At 42.0% G+C, this 21608-nt stretch overlaps 1 protein-coding gene and 1 long non-coding RNA gene across 10 annotated transcripts in view; one reads left to right on the top strand and one right to left on the bottom strand.

Annotated features, from left to right (window-relative positions):
* Positions 1–21608, bottom strand: part of LOC141570623 (uncharacterized) — a 30847-nt gene that overhangs the window by 7799 nt on the left and 1440 nt on the right. The window lies entirely within an intron of this gene.
* NPAS3 (neuronal PAS domain protein 3) overlaps positions 16974–21608 on the top strand; it is an 850141-nt gene continuing 845506 nt past the window's right edge. For 4 of the 9 annotated variants that reach the window (XM_019754557.3, XM_088796882.1, XM_019754556.3 and 1 more), the window contains exon 1: positions 16979–17850. In XM_019754557.3, the coding sequence (XP_019610116.1) occupies positions 17693–17850 (158 nt within the window). In that variant the 5' untranslated portion in view covers positions 16979–17692. Of the gene's footprint in view, positions 17851–21608 lie in introns of all 9 variants that reach the window. The other 5 variants (XM_074328134.2, XM_019754550.3, XM_019754551.3 and 2 more) reach the window with 5 other exon arrangements.

The following is a 21608-nucleotide window of genomic DNA, read 5'->3' as shown; positions in this document are numbered from 1 at the left end:
ATTCTCTTTGTTGTCCTCTTCAAATTTGGTCTGCACCCTCTGTTTCCATTTTGCAGTGTGTAAAACTGATTCACTAAGCTAATTATGTAATGGTGAGCATAGATTAATCATAACTTTGCTTTTAGAAAAAATCTGAAAAATACCCCCCAAATCTGACATATGAAAAAATATCCAAATACATTTGAAAATTAGAAATAATACAATACCTAGGTAAAACAAACAAAACTCCACAAATAAATCTTCTCTGAAATACAAAGCCCCAGATGGTTTATAAGCACTTTTTTAGGGGGAAAAATACATATATATATATATATATATATATATATATATATATATATATATGTTTATGTGTATATATACATATATAATATGTATATAATAATAATATATATATATATATATATATATATATATATATATATATATAAGAATCGACTACTCATAAATGTATAAATGCTTCACATTTTCCTTCAGTTATTTTATGTGGACACAGTCATCATTCAAAAAATTTGCCTTTAATTTATTTAAGCTTTAAAAACCTAAGAATGCTGACTTTTTTTATAATCCTGCTTTAAGAATACATTATAAAAACAAGGTAGTGGCTCTCTCACAACAAAAAAGCCTTGAAGTTCTTTAAAATAATTAGGGTAAATAACAATGCACTAGGAAAAGTTCATTTAAATTTTCCAAAATGGTTTTCCTCTTAAAATATTACAGATTTCACAAATAATTTCTAAAGAATAGAAATGTGCAGAACAAAGAAAAGGAACATTTTCAGGCAAATCACAAAAAGAAAAACTAATAAGGGTTAAACATTTTTTGCACTTTGTTCAAACATGCATATTTTGATTTTGTTCTCACTTAAGTAGCGCTAAATTATAGTATGAAGCCCATGTTAGCAACTACTTTCAATAGCCACATTATCCAGGATTACTGGCATTAAACACTAAATTAGCATTAGCTGACTGCTATTGTTTATAAATTAATTTTTTTCTGTTTCTGTGTGTTCTGTGAATTACATTGTATAATCTCCCTGCTCTTAAGGGACGTAGGGTGTTACAGTGAAAATAATTGTGGTCTAGAAACTGAAGACTTAGAAACAAAATGTGATTTGCCACTAAGTGGCTCTGTGACCTTGGATGAGTCACTTAACTTTTGCTGACTCTCTTTTAAAGTCGTTGGATTGGAACTAGATGATGTGTGAAAAGTCTAAAAGTAAATGACTCTTCTTGGGCCCATATTAAAGAGGATTATGCTTATAAGATACTGCTATTCTAGATCCAGTCCTTTCCCTACCATTTTTTGTATTAAGGCTCTTCCAGTTGGAAGTGACTAAACCTATCTCAAAAAACCCAAAGCCAAAGAAATACTTTGTTGGCTCACAAAGCTGAAAAGTCTAGGAATAGAATTAGGTCTCAAAGTCTGGAGGGATCCAAGGGCTGCAAATGTGACATCAAAATCTAGTTTCTAAAATGTTTTTCTCAGCACTGCTTTCCTTTGACTTGTCTTCATTCTGAGGCAGGTTCTTTTCATGTGGTATTCTCTGGTAACTCCAGACTTGTCATCTTTACAACAAGCAACACCAGTGCACACGTATTTCCAACAAAGTCCCCAGTGGCCAGGTCTGAGCCACGTCCTCTCCTGGTACTGTTGGACATGAGCGAAGATAGGGATGGTGGTGCATTTCCACTAGAACAGAGACGGGTGGTTCCCCAAGGGAAACTGAGTTACAGCTTGCATGATAAGGAAAATGGATACAGAACAGACAAAAATGACAGATGTCCCCTGCAACTATGCGATTTGGGTGACTTCTTTGTGATGTGCCTGTCTTTTCCCCTTTCTATACTGCCAGCTCCTTGGATAGCAAGAACCACATTTATTTGCTCTGTATCTTCTATCAGACCTATCACTGGTCTTTGAAATGAGTGGAAATCGTCGATGTTTCAGTCAGCCTCCCGTTACGGTGACTTTGGGAACCACCACAACATTTGAGCCCAGGCCAGGCACAGTGGGGTTCTAGGACGGGGCCATTTCTGCCCAATGCTGTACAGAATGCCTGGCACATATTAGGCGCTTATTAAATACCTGCTGAATGGATGGCATAGAAGTCACACCATGGGGCAATAACCGAACTTAAAAGTATTGATTCTGGAAAAGAACAGACTCAGGGAAATACAAAAAGCTGTCCTCCTCCATCTGAATGGTTGGCATGAGGAAGAAGCCTGAGATTGCTGTCTCTCCATCTTTTGTCTACTATGGACAATTTTGGATTGGGAGCTTCCCATTGGGTTGGTCAATACTTTGTTAGGCTTGCATGGCAGCCTGAGGCTTTCCCAATTTGCTTCCTTCCACTTTCCTTTCACATTTTCTGATCCACATCTCATCTGAAAGCTTTCCTTGTCCAGTCTTTCTTCCTTCCCCTTTACTTTTCACGGTTGTTGCCTCTCCCAATAATCCGTTGCATTCCTAACTCTGTCTCAACATCTTCCTCCTGGGAGACCCATACTTGTAAAATAGGCCTTGGGCCTGGATTATTCAGCACTCATGTGGCCTGCTTTGAGGACGCCCGTCTCGGGTGGTAAGCAGGGCACGTAGTGTCGCCCAAAGTGGTGACTACATTGCTAACATCACAGGTAGTCACCTAGGGCAGTGTTGCAGTGGGGGGGGAGCACCCGGATTGCTACAGTAATTCAGGGCTTTGAAAGTGCCGAGCAGGAAAGGGGTGAGGAATAACGCACCAAGACAATGCATTTCCTATTCGTTGTTACTAGATTGAACTGCAACACGAGAGAAGAATAATGAAAAACTAAGGGCAATTAACAAATTGGAAACAGAAAAATCGAGCGGACCTCTTTGGTAGAGCAACAAGCAGTCTTTATCTTCCACAGTGAGAAAGCAGAAAAAGCCAAAAACCATGCACCGGACTTAGAATCACTGAGCTCCAGATGACTGAAGGCTGAGTGGAGGCAGGTGTAATGATCAGGACACTGGCTGGGGAAATCAGGAAGCTTGACATATGGGGGGGGGGCATCAGAGTAGATACCCCTAAAGTATTTGGCGCCTCAGACTCCTTTGAACCTTCAGAGCCTATGTAGGGGCTGCTCATCCCCCTTAAGAGCCAGAATTCTCCCCAGTTGGGAAGACACTGCGGAGGTTTCTTCCCAGCAAGGCAATCAGGGCTTCCCTTCATCTTCTGCCCCCACCACTTCTGGCTGCCATGCTGATAACTAGGATGGAGTCTCCTGCTAGCCCAGCTGGAGCAGATGGGCTGAGCATGGTAACAGAAAGCAATCAAATCCTAAATTTGCTACAAGAATTAGCCAATATATTCAGCAGAAGCTGGGGAAGCACCCCCAAAATTAGATTTTGAGGGTACTTGACTGAGGTGGCCAGAACAGACTGGGTAAAAGAGACTTATTGATTTTGGGGTACTCTTTTGGAATATAGGATTGCACATTAGCTGGGGCCTCAGGACATGATATGCAGCCTTTGATTTGGTAAATGTGTTTGTTCCTTTCTGACCTAATCAAGAAAGGTGAACAGAAACAGTTTACACCCACATGGTGTGGACAATATACACTCACAGCTTTGCCCCAGGGCTATATAAATTATATCATAATATAGTCCTAAGAGATCTGGATCATCCAATATCCTTCAGAATACCACATTTATCGATTGCAATGAAGATACTATGTAGATCAGTCAGGTTGAGTAAGAAGCAGCTAGCATACTGAAAGCCTTGTTAAGACACATACACCAAAGGACAGGAAAGAAACCGTATGAAGATTCAGGGGCCTGTCACATCAGTAAAGTTTTAAGGGCCCAGCAGTCAGAGATATGCTGTGATATCCCCACCAAAATAAAATAAAAAATAAAAAAATGGCTGCATTCTGTATACAACAAAGAAGAAAGAAGCACAACATCTGGTAAGTTTCTGTGGGTTCTGGAGACAAAACATTTCATACTTAGAAATACTGCTTCAGCCCAAATACTGGCAGGCAGGGCTCTGGAGCAGGTCCAGACTGCATTTGCAAGCAGCCCTGCTGCGACCGTACGATCAGGCAGGCTCTATGATTTTGAAGGTGTCAGTGGTGGAAAAGATACAGAGGAGTTTACGGCAAATCTCAGTGGAGGAGCTCAGTGCAGGCCCCTGGGGTTCTGAAAGAAGTCCAGACCATCTACAGTGGAGAAATACACACTTTTGACAAACCAAGACCAGCAGAGGTGATGACTGAGGGCAAGGAGAGTTTAGAGTGGAGAGTAGAGAAGGACTATGATGAACACCAGTTCCAAGAAGGACTGTAGTTTGTGTGAGAGAGAAAGACCCACTGGAATCTTGGAGGGCTTCTTAGATCTCCCTTCTGGAAAGAACTTGCCATTCAGCTGTGAGGAATGCCGGTAGCTGACAGCCTCCAGGGCAGTGCCTTCGGAATGTCACAACTTGTGAACCAAGACCTTTCTTCCCCGGGTGGTCCTCAAAAATAGTGGCTGAGCATGGTGGGGCTACGAGGGCCCGAACACTTCTACCCAATATGGAATTCCTCTGACACACAAGCTAAACCCCAGTGTTTCACAGTTCAAGACTCTCCCTGCCCAATTCAGCTTCCTCTCTCTTTACGTTTTGCAGGCGTCACTACCTATCCCCATCCCACATACACCTAACACACTCCTCCCTTCACCCTAGCATTTAATTCCCTGACACAATAACTACCTAAGTTGAGAAAAATTCTGATGTTGGCTACAGTCTGTATTGCCCACCTGGTTCAAGAGCACTTGAACTTTCCTCCACTTTGTTTCATAGAGATTGTCCCCCAGAGCCCCATTCAAGGAATCAGTAACACAAGAAAGTTTGCTTCAATGACTTTGATTTTAGTCTCATTTCTGAAAACTGTAGTGTAAGCCATAGCTCTGTGGTGACCAGACTGGGGCGATAATTTAACCTTCAGGAGTCCTTCTTCACTACTTTTTATATTTGTACGAAAATAAAATTTAGTCTTCCTTACTCCCTTCCTGTTTTATCTTGCAACAAGTCTCTATCAAAAGAGTTTCTGATTAGATGGTGATAATGGCATCCATACCACAAAATTAGGTACACGTGAGAAATATGGCTACTTTGAATGTTAAACATAGTTTTGCATCCTTATGTCATGTGTTTCCCATATTATTCTGAAGTTAGAGTCTCCAAATACTATTTTGAATTATTTGTTCGTCTCGTCCTCAGTCTCAACAGTACCTCTGTCAGATATCTTCTATCACTGATATTTAAGAAACACTGATTTTAAGAGAGGAATCTGGTTTCCTTTTTCTGACTGTTTTACTTTTTTCTCCTGTTATTAGTCTTTTCCTTAACTTTTATTAAGCTATCTTTGAGTTCAGAAGGCTGAGAGAATTTTTCTTTTAAAAAAGAAAGCTTGCCTACCAGCTAGTTTTATATTTTTCCCCAAGCACTTACCAGTCTAATCTTTTTCCCATTTAAAATGAGAAAGAGTTTAGCAAGAACTTGACTTGATGTAAGGACAGGAGCTTCAGGAAACTCTAATCTCAGTGACAGCTTTAACAAACCAGTCCTGCTCTCTGGCCTCCTACATATTGAACAGGACCTGCCTTCTGGCCCCTCCAGGTAGAAAAGTCAGCCTCTAAAGCACATTTGTGAGGGCTCTGTGTTCACTATTTCATATGGTTTTCTCTTCTGTACTTTCAGGACCTTGAGTCTTTGCAATATATTCCCTACTTTGTTAGAAGTAGAAGAATTTAGAAAAGGAATCAGACTTTGGTTTCCTTTGAAATAGTCGCTCCACTTTCACTATCTGCACAGCATCCAAATTGGTGATATTTGGAAATGTTAAGTCTTTAAAGGAATTTCTTGTTTTTTCGTTTTCTCTTTCCATAGGAAGAAACCAATGACACATTTTTTAGGCTAAGGAGGGGAGACTCTGGCCTCAGGAAAAAACAGTACTAGAATTATCTGTAACATCGTTTGTTGGTTACCAAAAATTATCCATGTTGTGACTCTCAAACTTTGGGGTCCATCATACTTGTAATCGCCTGGGGGGCATGTTGAAACTCAGATTTCTGGGATCCACTTTCAAAGTTGTTTATTCAACAGGTGGGGGTGAAGAATTTGTATTTCTAAGAAGTCCTTACGTTGGTTACGATGATGGGTCATCACCCATCCCATGAAGAGAACGACTGATCTACACCATTCCTATCATTACCCAATAGGAAAAAAAGCACCCTAAAATTTCTATGAGCATCCCTTGAACTAGAGTGTCATGAACATTTAATATGATAACTGAATGAACTTCATCGGGAAAGTAAAAATACCTGATTTATTTTAGGACAAATAATTATTAAGATATAAACACTGTTATTTATCTTCTCAGTCTGATTGGTGGTATTACATTTCTTTGTTTCTTACAGGAAAAATACATGTGGCCAATTATTTGTGCAACAATAATTGGCAACTGAAAATGTAAGCTATTTTAGTTGTCTTAATTTTTCTTTAGTTGTCCCGAATATTTACTGGAGTCTGTTGCAATTTATAAAGTTTTTCCATCTGTAAACATGGGGCTAATAATATGTACTTTATAGGGTTGTTATCAGAATTAAAGAGAGAGTGTGTATAGAATAACTAACATAGTGCCTGACTAGTAGCATATTATCAAGAGATATTAATTTTTCACTTTCATTTCTTTACCCATCTTCATGCCATTCATTCTTTGTGGGTATTTTTAAAAATACATATTTTAGTCTGAAAAATCATAGAAATAAGAGAGGGGAGGTGGAATTATTTTTCATTAGGTATTAAAGGAATTAGGGATTTTTTTGTATAAAGTGGGAATTAGAAAATAGAAATAACACCTTCAATGCAGACTAGGCATGTTGTGGTAGACTATTATTGTAAACTCAAATGTTTTGATTCATACTATTCTCAAATCCATGTAATAGCAGCCATAATATTAGCTGGGGGCAAAGTAATTGTGGTTTTTGCAATTATTTTTAACCTTTTAAACCGCAATGACTTTTGCACCAACATAATAGCTTCCACGCAGAAGAGTGTTCGCATGTCAGGCACTGGGCTAAACATTTTGTATCATTTACCTTATTTCACCCCTTTCAGAACCCTATGAAGTGGTCTTTTCTGATTTTTACAGATATTTGTTTGATGCTATCTCCTCCTCTTGCCTAGAGCGAAAAGTCCATGAGAGCAGAGGTTATGTTTTATGTTCTGCTGTAGACACGTAGCTTAAAAGGACACTTGGCACATAGTAAGTACTCAAGGAGTACTTTTTAAAAAATAAATTCATGCATCAATGAAAGGAAATAAATGAAAGGAACTCTTCTTCTCTGAGAGCTTAAGTAATTTGTCTCAAGTCCCTGGCATGGTGAAAATCCAGGCCCTCTGACTCAAGTTTTCCCTCTTCTGACCCCTAACATACACTACAGAATACAGGCTTTTTAAAACTATTATTATAATATCTAAGTTTCTCTATAACTTTCAAATAGTAACAACAGTATGTGTAATATTGAAGTGTGTTTGAAAAGAAACCTGGTGTTTAGATAGAAGTTTAAAATAATCTCAAGTTGAAGGTTGAGTGTGTTTGGTAGAGAATGGATGGATGGAGGAAGTTATTTTATAGGTATATCTTGCCTTTGTGCAGAACCAGATTATAAATGGTGATACATCTGAGATCACCAACAAGAAATTCTGTAATTCTTAAACTGTCAAATAGCTGCAGTCATTTCCTCAATGAAAGGTGTGATTGAGGCTTTCTAGAGTCCAGGTTACTTCTAAGTCAAAGACTTAATATGTAAGACCCAACACCATTAATCTCCTAGAAGAAAATAGAGGAAATAAGCTCTCAGACATAGCCCTTAGTAATATTTATACTGATATATCTCCTCGGGCAAGGGAAACAAAAGAAAAAATAAACACATGGGACTACATCAAACTAAAATGATTTTTCACAGCAAAGGAAACCATCAACAAAACGAAAAGACATCCTACTTAGTGAGAGAAGATATTTGCCAATGATACATCTGATAAGGGATTGATATCCAAAATTTATAAAACACTCATACAACTCAACACCAAAAAAACAAACAATCCAGTTAACAAATGGACAGTGGACCTGAATAGTCATTTCTCCAAAAGGACATACAGATGGCCTGTAGGCATATGAAAAGATGCTCAACGTACTAAGCATCAGAGAAATGCAAATCAAAACCACAATGAGATACCACCTCACACCTGTCAGATTGACCATCATCAATAAATGAACAAGTTTTAGTGAGGATGTGGAGAAAAGGGAACTGTTATGCACTCATGCTGGGCTTGCAAATTGGTGCCGTCACTGTGGGAAATGGGTTGGAGGTTTTCCTCAAAAAATTGAAAATAGAACTGCCATTCAATCCAGCAATTCCACTCCTGGGTATTCATCCAAAGAAATCCAAAACACTAATTCAAAAACCACATGTTTACTGCAGCAATATTCACACTAGCCAAAATATGGAAACAACTGAAATGCCTTTCAACAGACTATTGGATAAAGAAATTATGGTACATTTATACAATGGAGTATTACTCTGCCATAAAAAAGAATGAAATCTTACAATTTGCAACAACATGGATGGACTTAGCGGGTATTACGTTAAGTGAAATAAGTCAGACTGAGAAAGACAAATACTATATGATCTCACTTACATGTGGAATCTAAAGAACAGAATAAATGAACAAACAAAACAGAAACAGACTCATAAATACAGAGAACAAACTGATGGTTGCCAGACGGGAGGTGGGTGGGTGGATGGGGTGAGAAAGGTGAAGAGATTAGGAAGTACAAATTGGTAGTTACAAAATAGTCATGGGGATGTGGAATGCAGTATGGGGAATGTAGTCAATAATACAGAAGGTGCCAAAAAATGTATACACATTTTAAGAAAGGAAAAAACTATTAAAATTGTAATAATATATACCAATAACAAAAGATGAATACAAGTCACATTTGACTTCTGCCTTTACAAGAGATGCTCAAAGTGGTTACCATCAGCGTCCAGACACTTCTGATTACGGCGAACTACTGCTTGAGCAACATTGACCAAAATGTCCACTTGTATACATTTTTTTGGCACCCCTGGTATTATAAAAACTACGTATGGTGTCAGATGGCTACTGGACTTCTCAGAGGAATTACTTCATAAATTATACAAATGCCTAACCACTACGCTGTACACCTGAAACTAATGTAAAATAATACTAAATGTCAACCGTAATTAAAAAATATATAGTCCCGGGATGTAGGATACAACATAGGGAATATAGTGGATGGTATTGTAGTAATAAATATGTATAGTGTCGGGTGGGTAGTAGACTTGTTGGTGTTATCACTTTGTGAGGTTTGTAAATGTTTAATCACTACGTCGTTTTGTTGTATACCTAGAACTAACAATAATACAAAAAAAAAAAAAATTCTTAAGGGGAAGATTTATGCCCTTATCTCTCTCACTCCTGGTACTTCTATCTTGCTGCCTACAATTTAAATGTGGTAGCTGATCACCTTCAACTGTATTAGTTCAACACCTTTGGTGAAGCAGCAAGATAGAAGGAGCCCGGGTCCTGCATGATAATATAGAGCACATCTGTCTGGGACCATCTACTTTGAAACATTTACATGAGAGAGAAATAAACTCCTATCTTATATAAGCAATTATTAACTTGAGTTTTTGTTACACAAAGCTGAACTGACTTCATATACAGTGTAGTTTACTTCTATAATGTTCAATTTTCCTTTGTAGAAAGAGTGAAACATGTCGAAATCATAATACGCCAAGATTTTAGGCAACAAGGAAATTTCCAAGTGGAAATATTTTGTATCACTCTACAAACTGAAACAAAATAAGACTGGCAAAACTTTGAAATTTGAACGATCACTTCAGATGTTTTCCCTTATATATAATAAGTTATAATTCTCAATGAATCCTCCTCAAGTTTATAGATTTCTTTGGCTATGACCACACAGACCACTTTTTAGGATGGATTATTTCTCAGTCAAAATAAATAAAATTAAAACATTCATGCTAGTGTCTTAGCTTTGTGCAAAGGAGCTGGTGCTTTTAGAAGTTTCATCAACTGTATATCTGACAGTTGGGATATAATTCTTGAACAAGATTATTTTAAATTTTATGTGAAATGATTAATTTTTCAGTAGTTTATCTCTGCGAGATATGTCTTTGATTACAAATCACTAATAACAAGTAGTGATTAAACTTCAAAAGGTTGAGTTACTCTTATTTGGTCTGTATCTTGAGCAGCTGTCCAGGGTACTTAAATAAAATTAATTACTGTAAATACTTCAATTACAGATCTTTCCCTTTTTCTTTTGGATTCTGGGTTTGGGGAAAGTGGAGGTGCTTTGCAGAATAATTCAGTCAGTATTTCCGTGTTGAACAAGAGTTTGAAATCCTCCAGCCTGAGCATAATGATAAACAATAAGAAAAATATTTGTGGTTGCCTGTGTAAACCATGTTAGAAAGATTGTACAACACTTTGAAAACAGCGTTATGATGCTTTGTGTATGGTATAAAGATAATATCATCAAAGATCATGTCTATATAAATTAGGAACTTAAAGTACATTGACTCCAATAGACCCCCAGTGAAAAATTTCTTTATCTGAATTCCTAGGTGGGTCATCTTGTCCTGTTAAATTATGTCCCAATTAAGAGAGGCTCAGAACTTCCAGAGGTGCCTTCTTCAAATTCTGAATAATGGAAAAACCTATTTCTGCTATGGGACTTAACCTAGCTCCTTATGTGTTTTGTCTTTCCACCCCTTCTGGAGTATCATTCTGATTTCGGTATTCCCATCACTTTCTTGGAGGATAGAGGGGAAATTAAGTTTCTGGCCCCAGATCTTCAACATTAAATATTTAAATTGCTTTGCTTAAAACTATACCCACTTCCTGGAGGACCATATAAGAAAACAAAGTGTTGTACATAAAATAAAAATCCTAAGTACAACATTTATAATAATTCATGATTTTATACTAAGCAATGCATAATTGCATAAAAGCATTTTTACTCTTCAAAAATACAGCAAAAAGACCGTTGAAACTTTTCCTTTTATGGATTGGTCAACAACTTCAGACTTGCATACTATTAAGAGAGCAGTTTTCAAAGTGTGTGGGTTGAGAACCATTTCAGGGTGTTCTTGAGGTCAAAAGTATTTTATAATAAGACTATGACACTGTTTACCTTTTTGATTATGGGTGGTTGAGCTGATAGTGCCAAAGCAGTGAGTAAAACTGTGAGTAAAACTTCATGCTAACGCCCGAGCAGTGAGTGGCAGTGGCACCCAACTGTGTTGGGAGTCAGTGTATTCGCCCTGCCACATTTCAAAGTAAACAAGCTACCAGTTTCATTTCACGATGTCCTTGTTCATGAAGCAGGGAGCATTATTAACTTTATGAAATCTGGACCCTTGAACATATATCTTTTAAAAATCATTTGTGATTAAATGGGAAGTCCACATAAAGTGATTTGCTGCCTATCTGTAAGTATCTAAAAAAACAAGACTTGTGCCATTGTTTGAGTTGCAAGCTGAACTAGCCAGATTGCACATGACAGCTACCTTTTAAGAAACTACTTCTTGGTGAGTGTTGATATAATAGCAAAGAAGAATATCCACAATTCAATAACTTGCCCTTGACCACTCAACCAGTGTCCAGCCAAGTCAGAATCTGAATCTAGACCTCCCATCCCTACCCTCTATCATAAACACTGCAGGTCAGTGGTTCTCAAATATGGTGCCTACGCCAACTGTATGACTAGTACCTAGAAACTTTTTAGAAACGCAAACTATCAGGGCCACCTCAGACCTCCTCAGTAAGATCCTGTAAAGGTAAGACCTAGAAGTCTGTGTTTTAATAAACTCTTTCTGTGATTCTGATGCATGTTAAAGTTGGAGAATCACTCCTCTAGATGAAGAGACATAACCGTTAAATAAAAAAACAGAATGGTTGACTGAGCATGTAGCATAATAAAACCATTTGTTTGATTTGTTGTGTGATTAGGTTTATAAACTAGCCTATCCTACTGAAAATGAGAAAATCAACTAAAAACTCATGTAGTATGGTTGTTTTCATTTTGAAAAAAAAAACCCAAAATCAATTCAAAGTAATTAGTTACTCCTTCAATCAACCAGGCACAGAATTAATAATTTTGCAAGTGATAAAATTCAGTGAAGAAAAGAGTCCATTGGCTATATAAGTATGTGTACCTGGAAGAACCAAGTCAAAGAGAAATAAAATTTCCCCTTAGCACTAGGTCTAATTTTCCCTGAAACAAAAAGTAGCATGGGATACTGGATCTGTGGAGCAAGGCCCAACCCACATCTTAGTAACTCTGTGAAGGTTCTAATTATGCTGACAGTAACAGGAGAAGCAAACTAGAACCAAGATTTGGGACTCCTTTATAATTACAGGTAAATTCTCCTAAACACAAGAACTATTTCAACTCCAAAATCAAATTCATGGTCATGAAAAAATAAGCACAAAACAATTTTAAGATTGATGTTTAAAAACAAATTAGTCTTTTGAACATGTTGAGAGTATTTAGTTATTTTGCATTAAGTCTAAGTTTAGCTTTAGTTAGATTCTATTTGCACATGTTTTGGAATAATATGTGCCATGAAAAAACAACAACAACAACAAGAGCAAAACCCCAAGGTTTAGCATGGATTTGAGACCCTTTCCCACTCACCAAATTTAAAACAAAACAAAACAAAAACCCAATTTCTCCTCTCCTACTCCCTGCTGCTGAATTAAAAAAAAAAAATAGCTGAAGGATATGCCTCTCTCTTAACTAAACGTGTTCTCTTTCTAGCTATATGTTTATTAAGTCCTCTGAGAATCAGTTTAGCATAATAGCTTGATATATTCAGTGTTTGATATAGGTAGTATTAATATGAAAAAAATTCTCAGTACTCTCCTTATATATTATATATGGACATACATATATTATAAATACTGATTTATTAGATATTCTCTCTTCATTCCTTAGTTTCTCTTCTGGAATATCAAGAAACACTATATTGCTAAGTTTATGTTATTTTTTTTCCCTCCCCTGACAGTATAGCTTTGCTTTTCAATGGACTACAGGACATATTAATATTATGGCAAATTTATCAGTAAGAGCTTGAGTTCAACTTGAATTGAAGGGCAAAGATGGAAAATTGTTTAAATCCAGTATTTAACCCCTTATGGAATGTAAAATTTCCTTCCCAGGATATGGAGGGACCTCAGTGTTAGCTCATGGCTCTTCCTGGACTGAAGACTCATCTCTCAGATTGTTCTAAATCATCACATTTTTCTTTTTAGTAGAAAAAAAATCCCTCACTGCAGCATGATCACTTCAAAAACACAGCATTTCAGTAAAAGGCGTTTCTTACCTTAGTCAATACATATAGTATTTTAATTCTATTTATTTTGTTTTACTTTATCTTATCCTGATCTCTGTGTATTTTATTTTCCTTTTAAATATTTGACCAAAGCAGAGCAAAACTTGGATACAATCAAGCTTTGTAGCTCCTCTCTCCTACCTGTCATTGGCAGCTTCTGACAGCAATAGTAAAAAGTCAAACGATTTAACTCTAAGTAAGTGGAAATGAATAGATATTTTTATCATACGAGCAAAAAGCACACTTGTATACTGACAGCAAGGATGAAGGTGTAAATATGTAATTGTGATAGCTGTGTATTTATCATATGCATGTATTCAGGGTTAAAACATTATAAAGTCTTTCTCTATATCTCTACTTACAATAATATGTAGATGTTAGTGGGGGGAGAATATAAAATGAAAAAGTATACCTTTTAATACTAACTGGAGCCCTTGTGGTTGGATGAGTGCCAGAGCAACTTTCAAAATATTTCAAAACAGCTGCCAGCATGTAAAGATTTTAACTGAAGGAGCAGAGTAATGAAATCTGAATTACTAATGAGCGAATATACTTATATTTTGCTTAAGGTCCTTAATGAACATGGAGATAAGCAGATCCAATAAGGAATTTGTCTCTCATGCATGCAGACCAAAGTTCTGAAACTATATACGTAAGGACAAAATACTGAAACAGACTTACCGTATGCATTTTAAGGTAACCTACTGTGCAAGTCTTCTTTGAGTATTCTGTGTGTTTCTATTTTAGAAAAGAAAGTTTCTGTAGGGCAAGAACCATATTAATTATCTTAAATATGAGTAGTTGAAAGCTTGGAACTTTTAAGTTGAATGTGCTTATTAAACTCTATTTTAATGGTGTAAAGTATAATTGAAGTAGCTTCACCATATCTAGTTTTGAATGTCTAACAACAGCTCTCACGTATTCTTTGAATTGGGACAATTTTACCCTTGGAGCTTCCAAGACAAACACCTTCCAAAAGGGAAGGGAAGCAGTGCCACATATTCCTATTCTGTAAAATAAGTAGTCAAAGATATAATCACTGGTCTTTTCGAGTCATAGACTCAATACTGAAACAATTAAAGAAGACTAGGTGATATTATCTATAAATACTATAACTCATTGTTGATTGTGCAGAAAGACTTTAAAAGGGACAGTAATTTTCTAAAAATTCTGCTCTTTTAGGCCAAAGAAGGTTTTCCCCACTTTGGGATCATTTGGCATGTGGGGACTGCCTTGGGATCAAGGGGCTCTAGCTTGGAATGTTCCATTACACTACTGGAGTCCCAAGTACACATTTGCATTGATTCTGATATTTTTCTTTTAATGAAAACGGACCATACCAAACACACCGTACATGACTCTTTCCTGAACCTGTTCAAGAATCTATTCTAGGACTGGGTCATCAGTGCGTGCTGTCAACAAAAGCAGGGAAGCTGCGTCTCTAGAGTGGCCTCTGAACTACCCTGATGTTTGACTCTGTCACTTGAGATTTCCAGCAGGAACCACTTGTTTTAGTTTTGCTCATCAAGCCTCCATCAAGCCTCCGTCTAGGTTGACCTAAAGACTAGGTGGCAGGCACAATAACCCCCAACTCCCACACCCACACACGACGGGCCAGTAGTTCAGACACATGCTATGTTATAGAAAGCCACTGCCTGCATCTATGTTCATTTTTACCCTCACGCATCAGCCTCCCTTTAGCCTACAGTGCCGGCCTTGACCTGTATAGTCAGAGGAGAACTTTTTCCAACCTCTAAAACATTCCTGACCTCTCTAGAATTGGTGTGAACTTGCATTCCTTTCAACAGGAAAGCCTGCGCTGAACCAAAGGGTAGTTGAGATCTCCTCAGACAGGCCCTGAGGATGAGAGGTGAGGAGGGGAGAGTGCAGAGACCTAAATTAACCCTCATCGTTTGGCCACGGTACTCAGAGTGGGACGAGGACCCACATCTCTGACCAGATCCTTAAAGGAGGCTTTCCATATACCCTGGCCTTCCAATCCTTTCACCTCCCTACCCCTCGACCCCCGGTTCAATGACCTTGCATTTGGCCTCTGAACAACCTGTATCCCCCAATGAAATGCCGTTAAGCTAGAAAATGACCCCTTTCCAGGAAGGAGGGAGTCAGGACCTCGATGAGGTCTTCAACTAACTCCTGGGATCCATAGCAGACGCCACAGATGCTCATTACGATTCTTTTTACGTGCAACATGTGGGGGACGAAGCAGTTTCATATCTCCTGGTATTATCTGCCGTCCAAAGCATTTTCTTTGAGAGGAAAATGGAAACGCAGCTGCGCCGTGGGCCCGGCCAGCCAGAGCTGGGGCTCCCTCCCTCTGTCTTCCCTCGGCTGCCGGGCGCGGTAGGCTCCTCCGGAAACTGACTCGGGTTAGGGGAGCACAGAGGTGGCCTCCGCTGGCGCGGGACGCCGCCGGGGCGCGGACCCGCCTTTGTTCGGATGGCTGTTCCCGAGAGCCATGAGGATGGAAGGGGACGCCCAGGTCCGCGGCGAGAGCAGGCGCCTGTCCCCAAACCGTGTGCGGGGATGCTGGGCTGGGCGGTCTCTGCCGCTCTTGGCCTTGGCAACTTCTGGCCAAGCGTCCCTGCCCCTGTGATTCCCAGCCGGCCGGCTGCACCCCAGGCTCAAAGGGTTAAGCAGGTGCCTCGCCCCGCGAGGCGCTATTGGCCGAGGGCCGGGGCGGCAGTGTCGCGGCCACCACACTCCGCCAGATCAACTTGGGTTCGCGCGCCGGGCGCGGCGGCCACTGGTCCCTTGGCAGCAGGGCCAGGGCCTCGTCGCGCAAGAGGGAAGGAAGAGAGAACCAGATGGGGAAACCTAAAACAGCACCAGAAAAGCAGGTCGGGGGTGGGGGCGCGCAAGAGGAACGGAACCTGAACTCCGCAGCGCGCAGGGGCTGCACCCTCTGCCTGGCAACTATAGTGCCGGCTCAAGATCGGGAAGAAAGAGGAAGGAAGTGGGACAACAGGGGTCCTGGGCAGGGGGTGGGGGAAACCATCCACTCTCACCGCCCCCACCTATTAGGCGAGAAGTGCAAGTTGTCATTAAGACGGCTGGCCCATACCACAAGCCTCGGTCCTCTCCCCCTAAAGAAACACCGATGTAACAATGTGGAGAAGTAACTGGGAGACACGAGGAAATAAACGCACGTGCTTTCTCTTTTTGTTTCCCTGGTGGTTGGAATTCGCAGAGTTCACTTCAGTTGTGGCTGCTAATTTATTCGTTTCATCGTTCGAAAGGGGCGTATAGCGATGGATCATGGGGGGCACATCCGGCTCCCCCTAGCTGGACCTGCAGTCCCCACCTTGCAAGTTTGTCCAAGACCAGCCCGCCCGCCCACCAGGAGAGAGGAGAGTCCCTTCTTCTAAAGAGAGCAAACTCTCCATTGCACAAAAGCGGCTCCCCCCCTTCCTCTTTTGCACACCATCCCTCCTCGATAAGCATCAAGTTCTCCAGCAGTCCGACTTGCAGTTGGCAACCCTAGCGCTGCCTGGTGTGCAGAAGACGGGCAGAGAGGGGTCCCGCTTGGGAGGGGAGGCTCTGCGCCCCCATTCCTGCACACGCGAACTGGAATCCAGGTTGCTGGAAGCCGCGGGAGGCTCGAGCTTGCCTGGATGGTGGTGGCTATTTCCCTGGAGAAAAGGGGATAGAGAGCGCCCGTTCTTGCACTTTGGGTCGGAAGTGCGCGGTGTGTGTGTGTGTGTGTGTGTGTGTGTGTGTGTAGAGGGGGCGGGAAAGAAAGGCACCCTCCGCTGCCCGTCATTCCCTTGCACCGGCCAAGTCCTCGACAAGCCTCCCGGTGGTGCATCCTTCCTCCGCCACCCCCTCCTCTTCTTCCCTCAGCTGGGCTCGCGCGGCGCAGCCGGAGCAGCCAGTGAGAGCAACATCCTGGAAAGAGGGGGGAGCACCACCGCCCCCCCCAAAAAGGGAAAAAAGGCCCCACCCTGACACGTTTTGCTGTTTGCAAGTCCCTCGCACGCCCCCCGCACCTCCTCCTCGCGCTCCCGGCCCCCCCAGCCCGCTGCGCGCACATCAAAGCGCCTCTCTGCCGCGCACAGTGGCCGCGGCTCACTAATGGGATTGCAGGCTGGTGCCTGGCTCCGCTGCTGCCGCCGCCGCTGCTCGCTCTGCTGCTGCTGCCGCCGCCGCCCGAGCCCCAGCCCAAGCCCCCGCCAGTCCTCGCTCAGAGCCGCCGTGCCTAGGGGACGAAGCCGCGGCGATGATCCGAATCTTTCCGGATTTCAGCGTGCAGGTGACGGCCGCGGCAGCCGGCGGGGCAGCCGCGGGGGTGCCGGCCGGCGCGGGAATGGGGAGGGCCGGAGCCGCGGCCAACGGCACCCCGCAGAACGTCCAGGGCATCACCTCCTACCAGCAGCGGTGAGTAGTCCCGCCTGGGCTGGGGTAGTGCCCTCGCCCCGGGGTGCTGGGGTGGGACTCACTTTGCCTCCTGTTTTATGCGTTACAACACACATGCACATCGCCAGGGCTCACTTTGCTTGCCCCTCGTTCTACAGATGAGGAAAAAAACAATAATTCACAATTCGGATTGAAAGGCACTCTAGTGTACTGGCAAAGTGAAATCATCCTTTGCCCTCTGCCTGGCCCCAAATCCAGAGCCTCAGCCCAGCGTAGCCAGGAGTTGCAGCGAAGTCTGAGACACCGCACAAGGTGCTTTTGCAAAGTTTGGGATCCCGGTCCCCTTCAGCGGAATTCTCTCTAAGCCTCTGCCGGGTGCGGACCCGCGCTGACGGGCAGCCAGGGCGGCAATTGATCACCGGAGGCTGATTGATCACTTGTTTCCAAACAGAATAGGGACGATTTTCACGTGTAGCTGTAGACTTGCAATTCTACATAATAGTGTTATCATGTCACCTGTTACTACAGGGAAATACAGCATGAAATCCGAGTCTCCTCGGCGCAGTTAAATATTCATCTTAAACGCATTATAATGCAAATGCCTAAGATTCAGAGATGCGAGTTAGGAAGCAAATTGTAATTTACAAAGTTAGGTTAGGTGGTGAGAAAGAAGTTTAAAAGCATTACTTGTTTGCATTTTCCCCAAATATTTCTAGACTTTTTAAAAAGACAATTATGGCTGTGACATTGAAATAGTGAACATCCTTTGATTCAATTAGGAAAGGGAAACAATTTACCACCACCAACAGCCCTAGAACCCTAAAGTTTTAACTTGAGCACAATTTGTGATGTTCCAAGATTTTACTGAAAATGTAATCCACAAAAATGTGCTGAGAAAAACTAACAATGTAGTATGAAAGGTAAGCTTCTCATTTGTGGGGCTCAGTTTTAGAAGAAGGGAGAAAAAAAGAACACATAAAAGTGTGAAATTAAATATTTGTGTTTCCCAGATTGCACATGATTAAACATCTGAGAGATTTGCCAATGGCATTTAACTTAAAATATACACAATGCATAATTCAAATAACAGTTCCTATTTTTACCTTGTATTTCAAACTTCATTGATTTGAGAACCTTTGATTTGAACCAACAGTGTTTAAACTGAAAAGGTTAAGATAATCTATCACTGCCATATTTTGTGCCTTCTCACCAATGGCCCAGTTGACCAGAGCAGATTTTGCATAACACACAGTTTTCCAAGTTGATGCCCAATATTGCAAATATTCTGTAGAAGACTTCATTATATGCTCTGAGAACTGTCGGAAGTTTAAAAAAGAGAGTCTTGAAAATAACTCAAAAAGAGGCTATTCCTTGTCAAAGAGATTTTTTAATTTAAATTATGCTAGTCTTGTTTTACTCCAGTGATTACAAGAACCTTTAATACAAAAGATCTGGGAATCTTTTAAACATAAAGGACTTAGAAAAGAATTAGATTTTTCCTTTTCATGGTTCAGGTATGGTTTTTTGTCACTTATAAAACATTTAAATGACAATAGACTCTGGCGGTCACTTTAACTTGGAAGTACAGGCAATAGTCACAATGGTATGGTCTGTGAAGTAGGGATCAAGGGTCAGAAATGTCAGATGGCCTTTGGCCGATTTCAGGGCACTCCGGGGACCTTCAACTAACCCTTAAGATATAAATTGGGCATCAGGGGAGGTCGCGAATTCAGCCTGCAGGTTTGCTCTTAGATTCTGTCCTTCACCATAAAGATCTTCCCAGGTCCAATTGTCCGGCGAGTCAGGAGTATCCAGGGGTAACCCTCCATAGTCCCCCACTCCAACACTGAAAGACGCACCAATGCCCGTCACATTCATCTTTGAATTAGGGCCACTTTATCAAGGCACTTAATCCTACCACTAGTCCTAAGGATAATACTCAACTGCAAAATTTAGCCTTTGGGATGTATTTTTCCCTCTCTATGCTCTGTCATATTGACAGAAGGTGCTATGTGTGAAAAATGTAGTTTTCTTTGGTTTCGTTACTCAAATATGATGAACACCTGTTACTGCCTTTAGTTTTAGTTAATTTGGGGACAGAAGTGCGAGTCATGTGGGGCAAGAAGATTATTGGCAGGTGTTTAAGGGAGGGTCTGAGTCAGGAGTCCAGTCCCCTGTCCTCTGACACTTCATTGGGAATGTAGGCCAACATGTTATGCTTTAGGGGCTTTGAGGGGCAGACTTAATTTCCACCTCAAAACCTGGATGTGATTGCTAAAGGGAATGGTGACGCATCATTTTACCGTGGTGGGGTCGGTGCAAGCAAAGGTTGGCATTTCAGGAGAACACAAGCTTTTCTCACTTGTCATTTTTGGGCAGAAACACCCTAGGCTTCCCGTCGTGGAGCCAAAACTTCCAACTGGCAACTTTCACCCCCCTCCCTACCAGCCCATGTATCTTGCACTCAACACTCTCAAGTTCATTTTTCAATCACTCTCATCTTCTCCTACCTGTAGAGTGTACTCCAAATAGAATTCAAACACCATCATGCAGATTAAACACCTCTGCTATGAAAAACACATGTTTCAGTTTCCAACTCTCAACCTCACTTTACTGGGATAGTAGGACCGAGTAGAATCCCTTTTCAAGTTTTAAGTTTAAAGTAAAATGCAAAGTCTCATATAGGACTGATGGTTTCCGCCTGACTCTTTCATTTATTGAGTGGAAGTGCTTTGGGAGTCCTTTCACTTTCCTGGTTGACACATGACTGACCCAAGTCTCTGCCCCCAAAGCTGCCCATACCTGACAGAGCGGTTTAGTGGAGAGATGGCTCTGATCAGGGTCTATTCAGGTAACAGGATTCCAGCAATGGCCCTGCCCCGAGTGGCACTTTCTCTAGGCCTCGCTGGTCTGCAAAATGGGTAGGCAGCTGGGCTGGATCCCGGAGGCCCATAGGTCCTGTCCCAGGTACCAGGAGCCGAGTTGGAAGTGGCGTTTGTATGTAAATGCGTTTAAACTCCTAGGGATTCACCAGTAAACCCTAGGGACTGCAGATATGCATATGCGTGAATAACGCGGATGCTCCAGCTTGGGAAATGCGGCTGTGAACGCCGGGACCACAAGGTGCCTGTGCTGCCGCTGTACCCGCCCACTGGGCTCTGTGGCCGCGGGCTTGGCCGACGCACTCCCCACCCGCGTTTAATTCCGCTGTCCACGAAGGCGCGTGTGGGCCGGTGTCCTGCGGTAGCTGGCTCCCTTGGCCTCCCGGTTCCTGTTTCTTTCCCCCTGGCAGTGATACTCCAGAGAAGGGAAGTGTTCAAAACTGCAACTGAGTGGCGTTGTTGCGCCAGCAGCCGAGCTTCCCAGTCCCCCAACGAGAGAACGAGGGGGGGGGGGGAGGGGGGGGGGGAGAGAGAGAGAGAGAGAGAGAGAGAGAGAGAAGAGGGAGAGGGAGAGGGAGAGGGAGAGAGGGAGAGAGAGAGAGAGAAGGGGGGTGTGTGTTTGCGTGCGAGAGAGCGCTTTAGAGCAAAGGAGCTGGAAAATGCCCAGAAATACTTTCACAGCGGTCAAGCTGGGAACCCCCTGCGTGTCGTCCCCTCCCCGCCCCTCCTGGCCTAGGCCCCGACCGCCCCCCGCAGCGAGGGTGTGTGCCCCACCTGCCAGAGGGCCAGCGCCGGGTGGCCGTGGTGCGGGGCCTGTGGGAGGCGGCGGCGCGCGGGGTGAGAACCCGCAGGCGGCGGGGCCCTGGGCCGGGCTGTCCGCGGGGCCGCGCGGCAGCC

This window comes from Rhinolophus sinicus, chromosome 3 (assembly GCF_057876585.1).
Source record: "Rhinolophus sinicus isolate RSI-liver-muscle chromosome 3, RSI-T2T, whole genome shotgun sequence".
NCBI classification, from domain to species: domain Eukaryota; kingdom Metazoa; phylum Chordata; class Mammalia; order Chiroptera; family Rhinolophidae; genus Rhinolophus; species Rhinolophus sinicus.
This window is presented reverse-complemented; position numbering and strand designations above follow the sequence as displayed.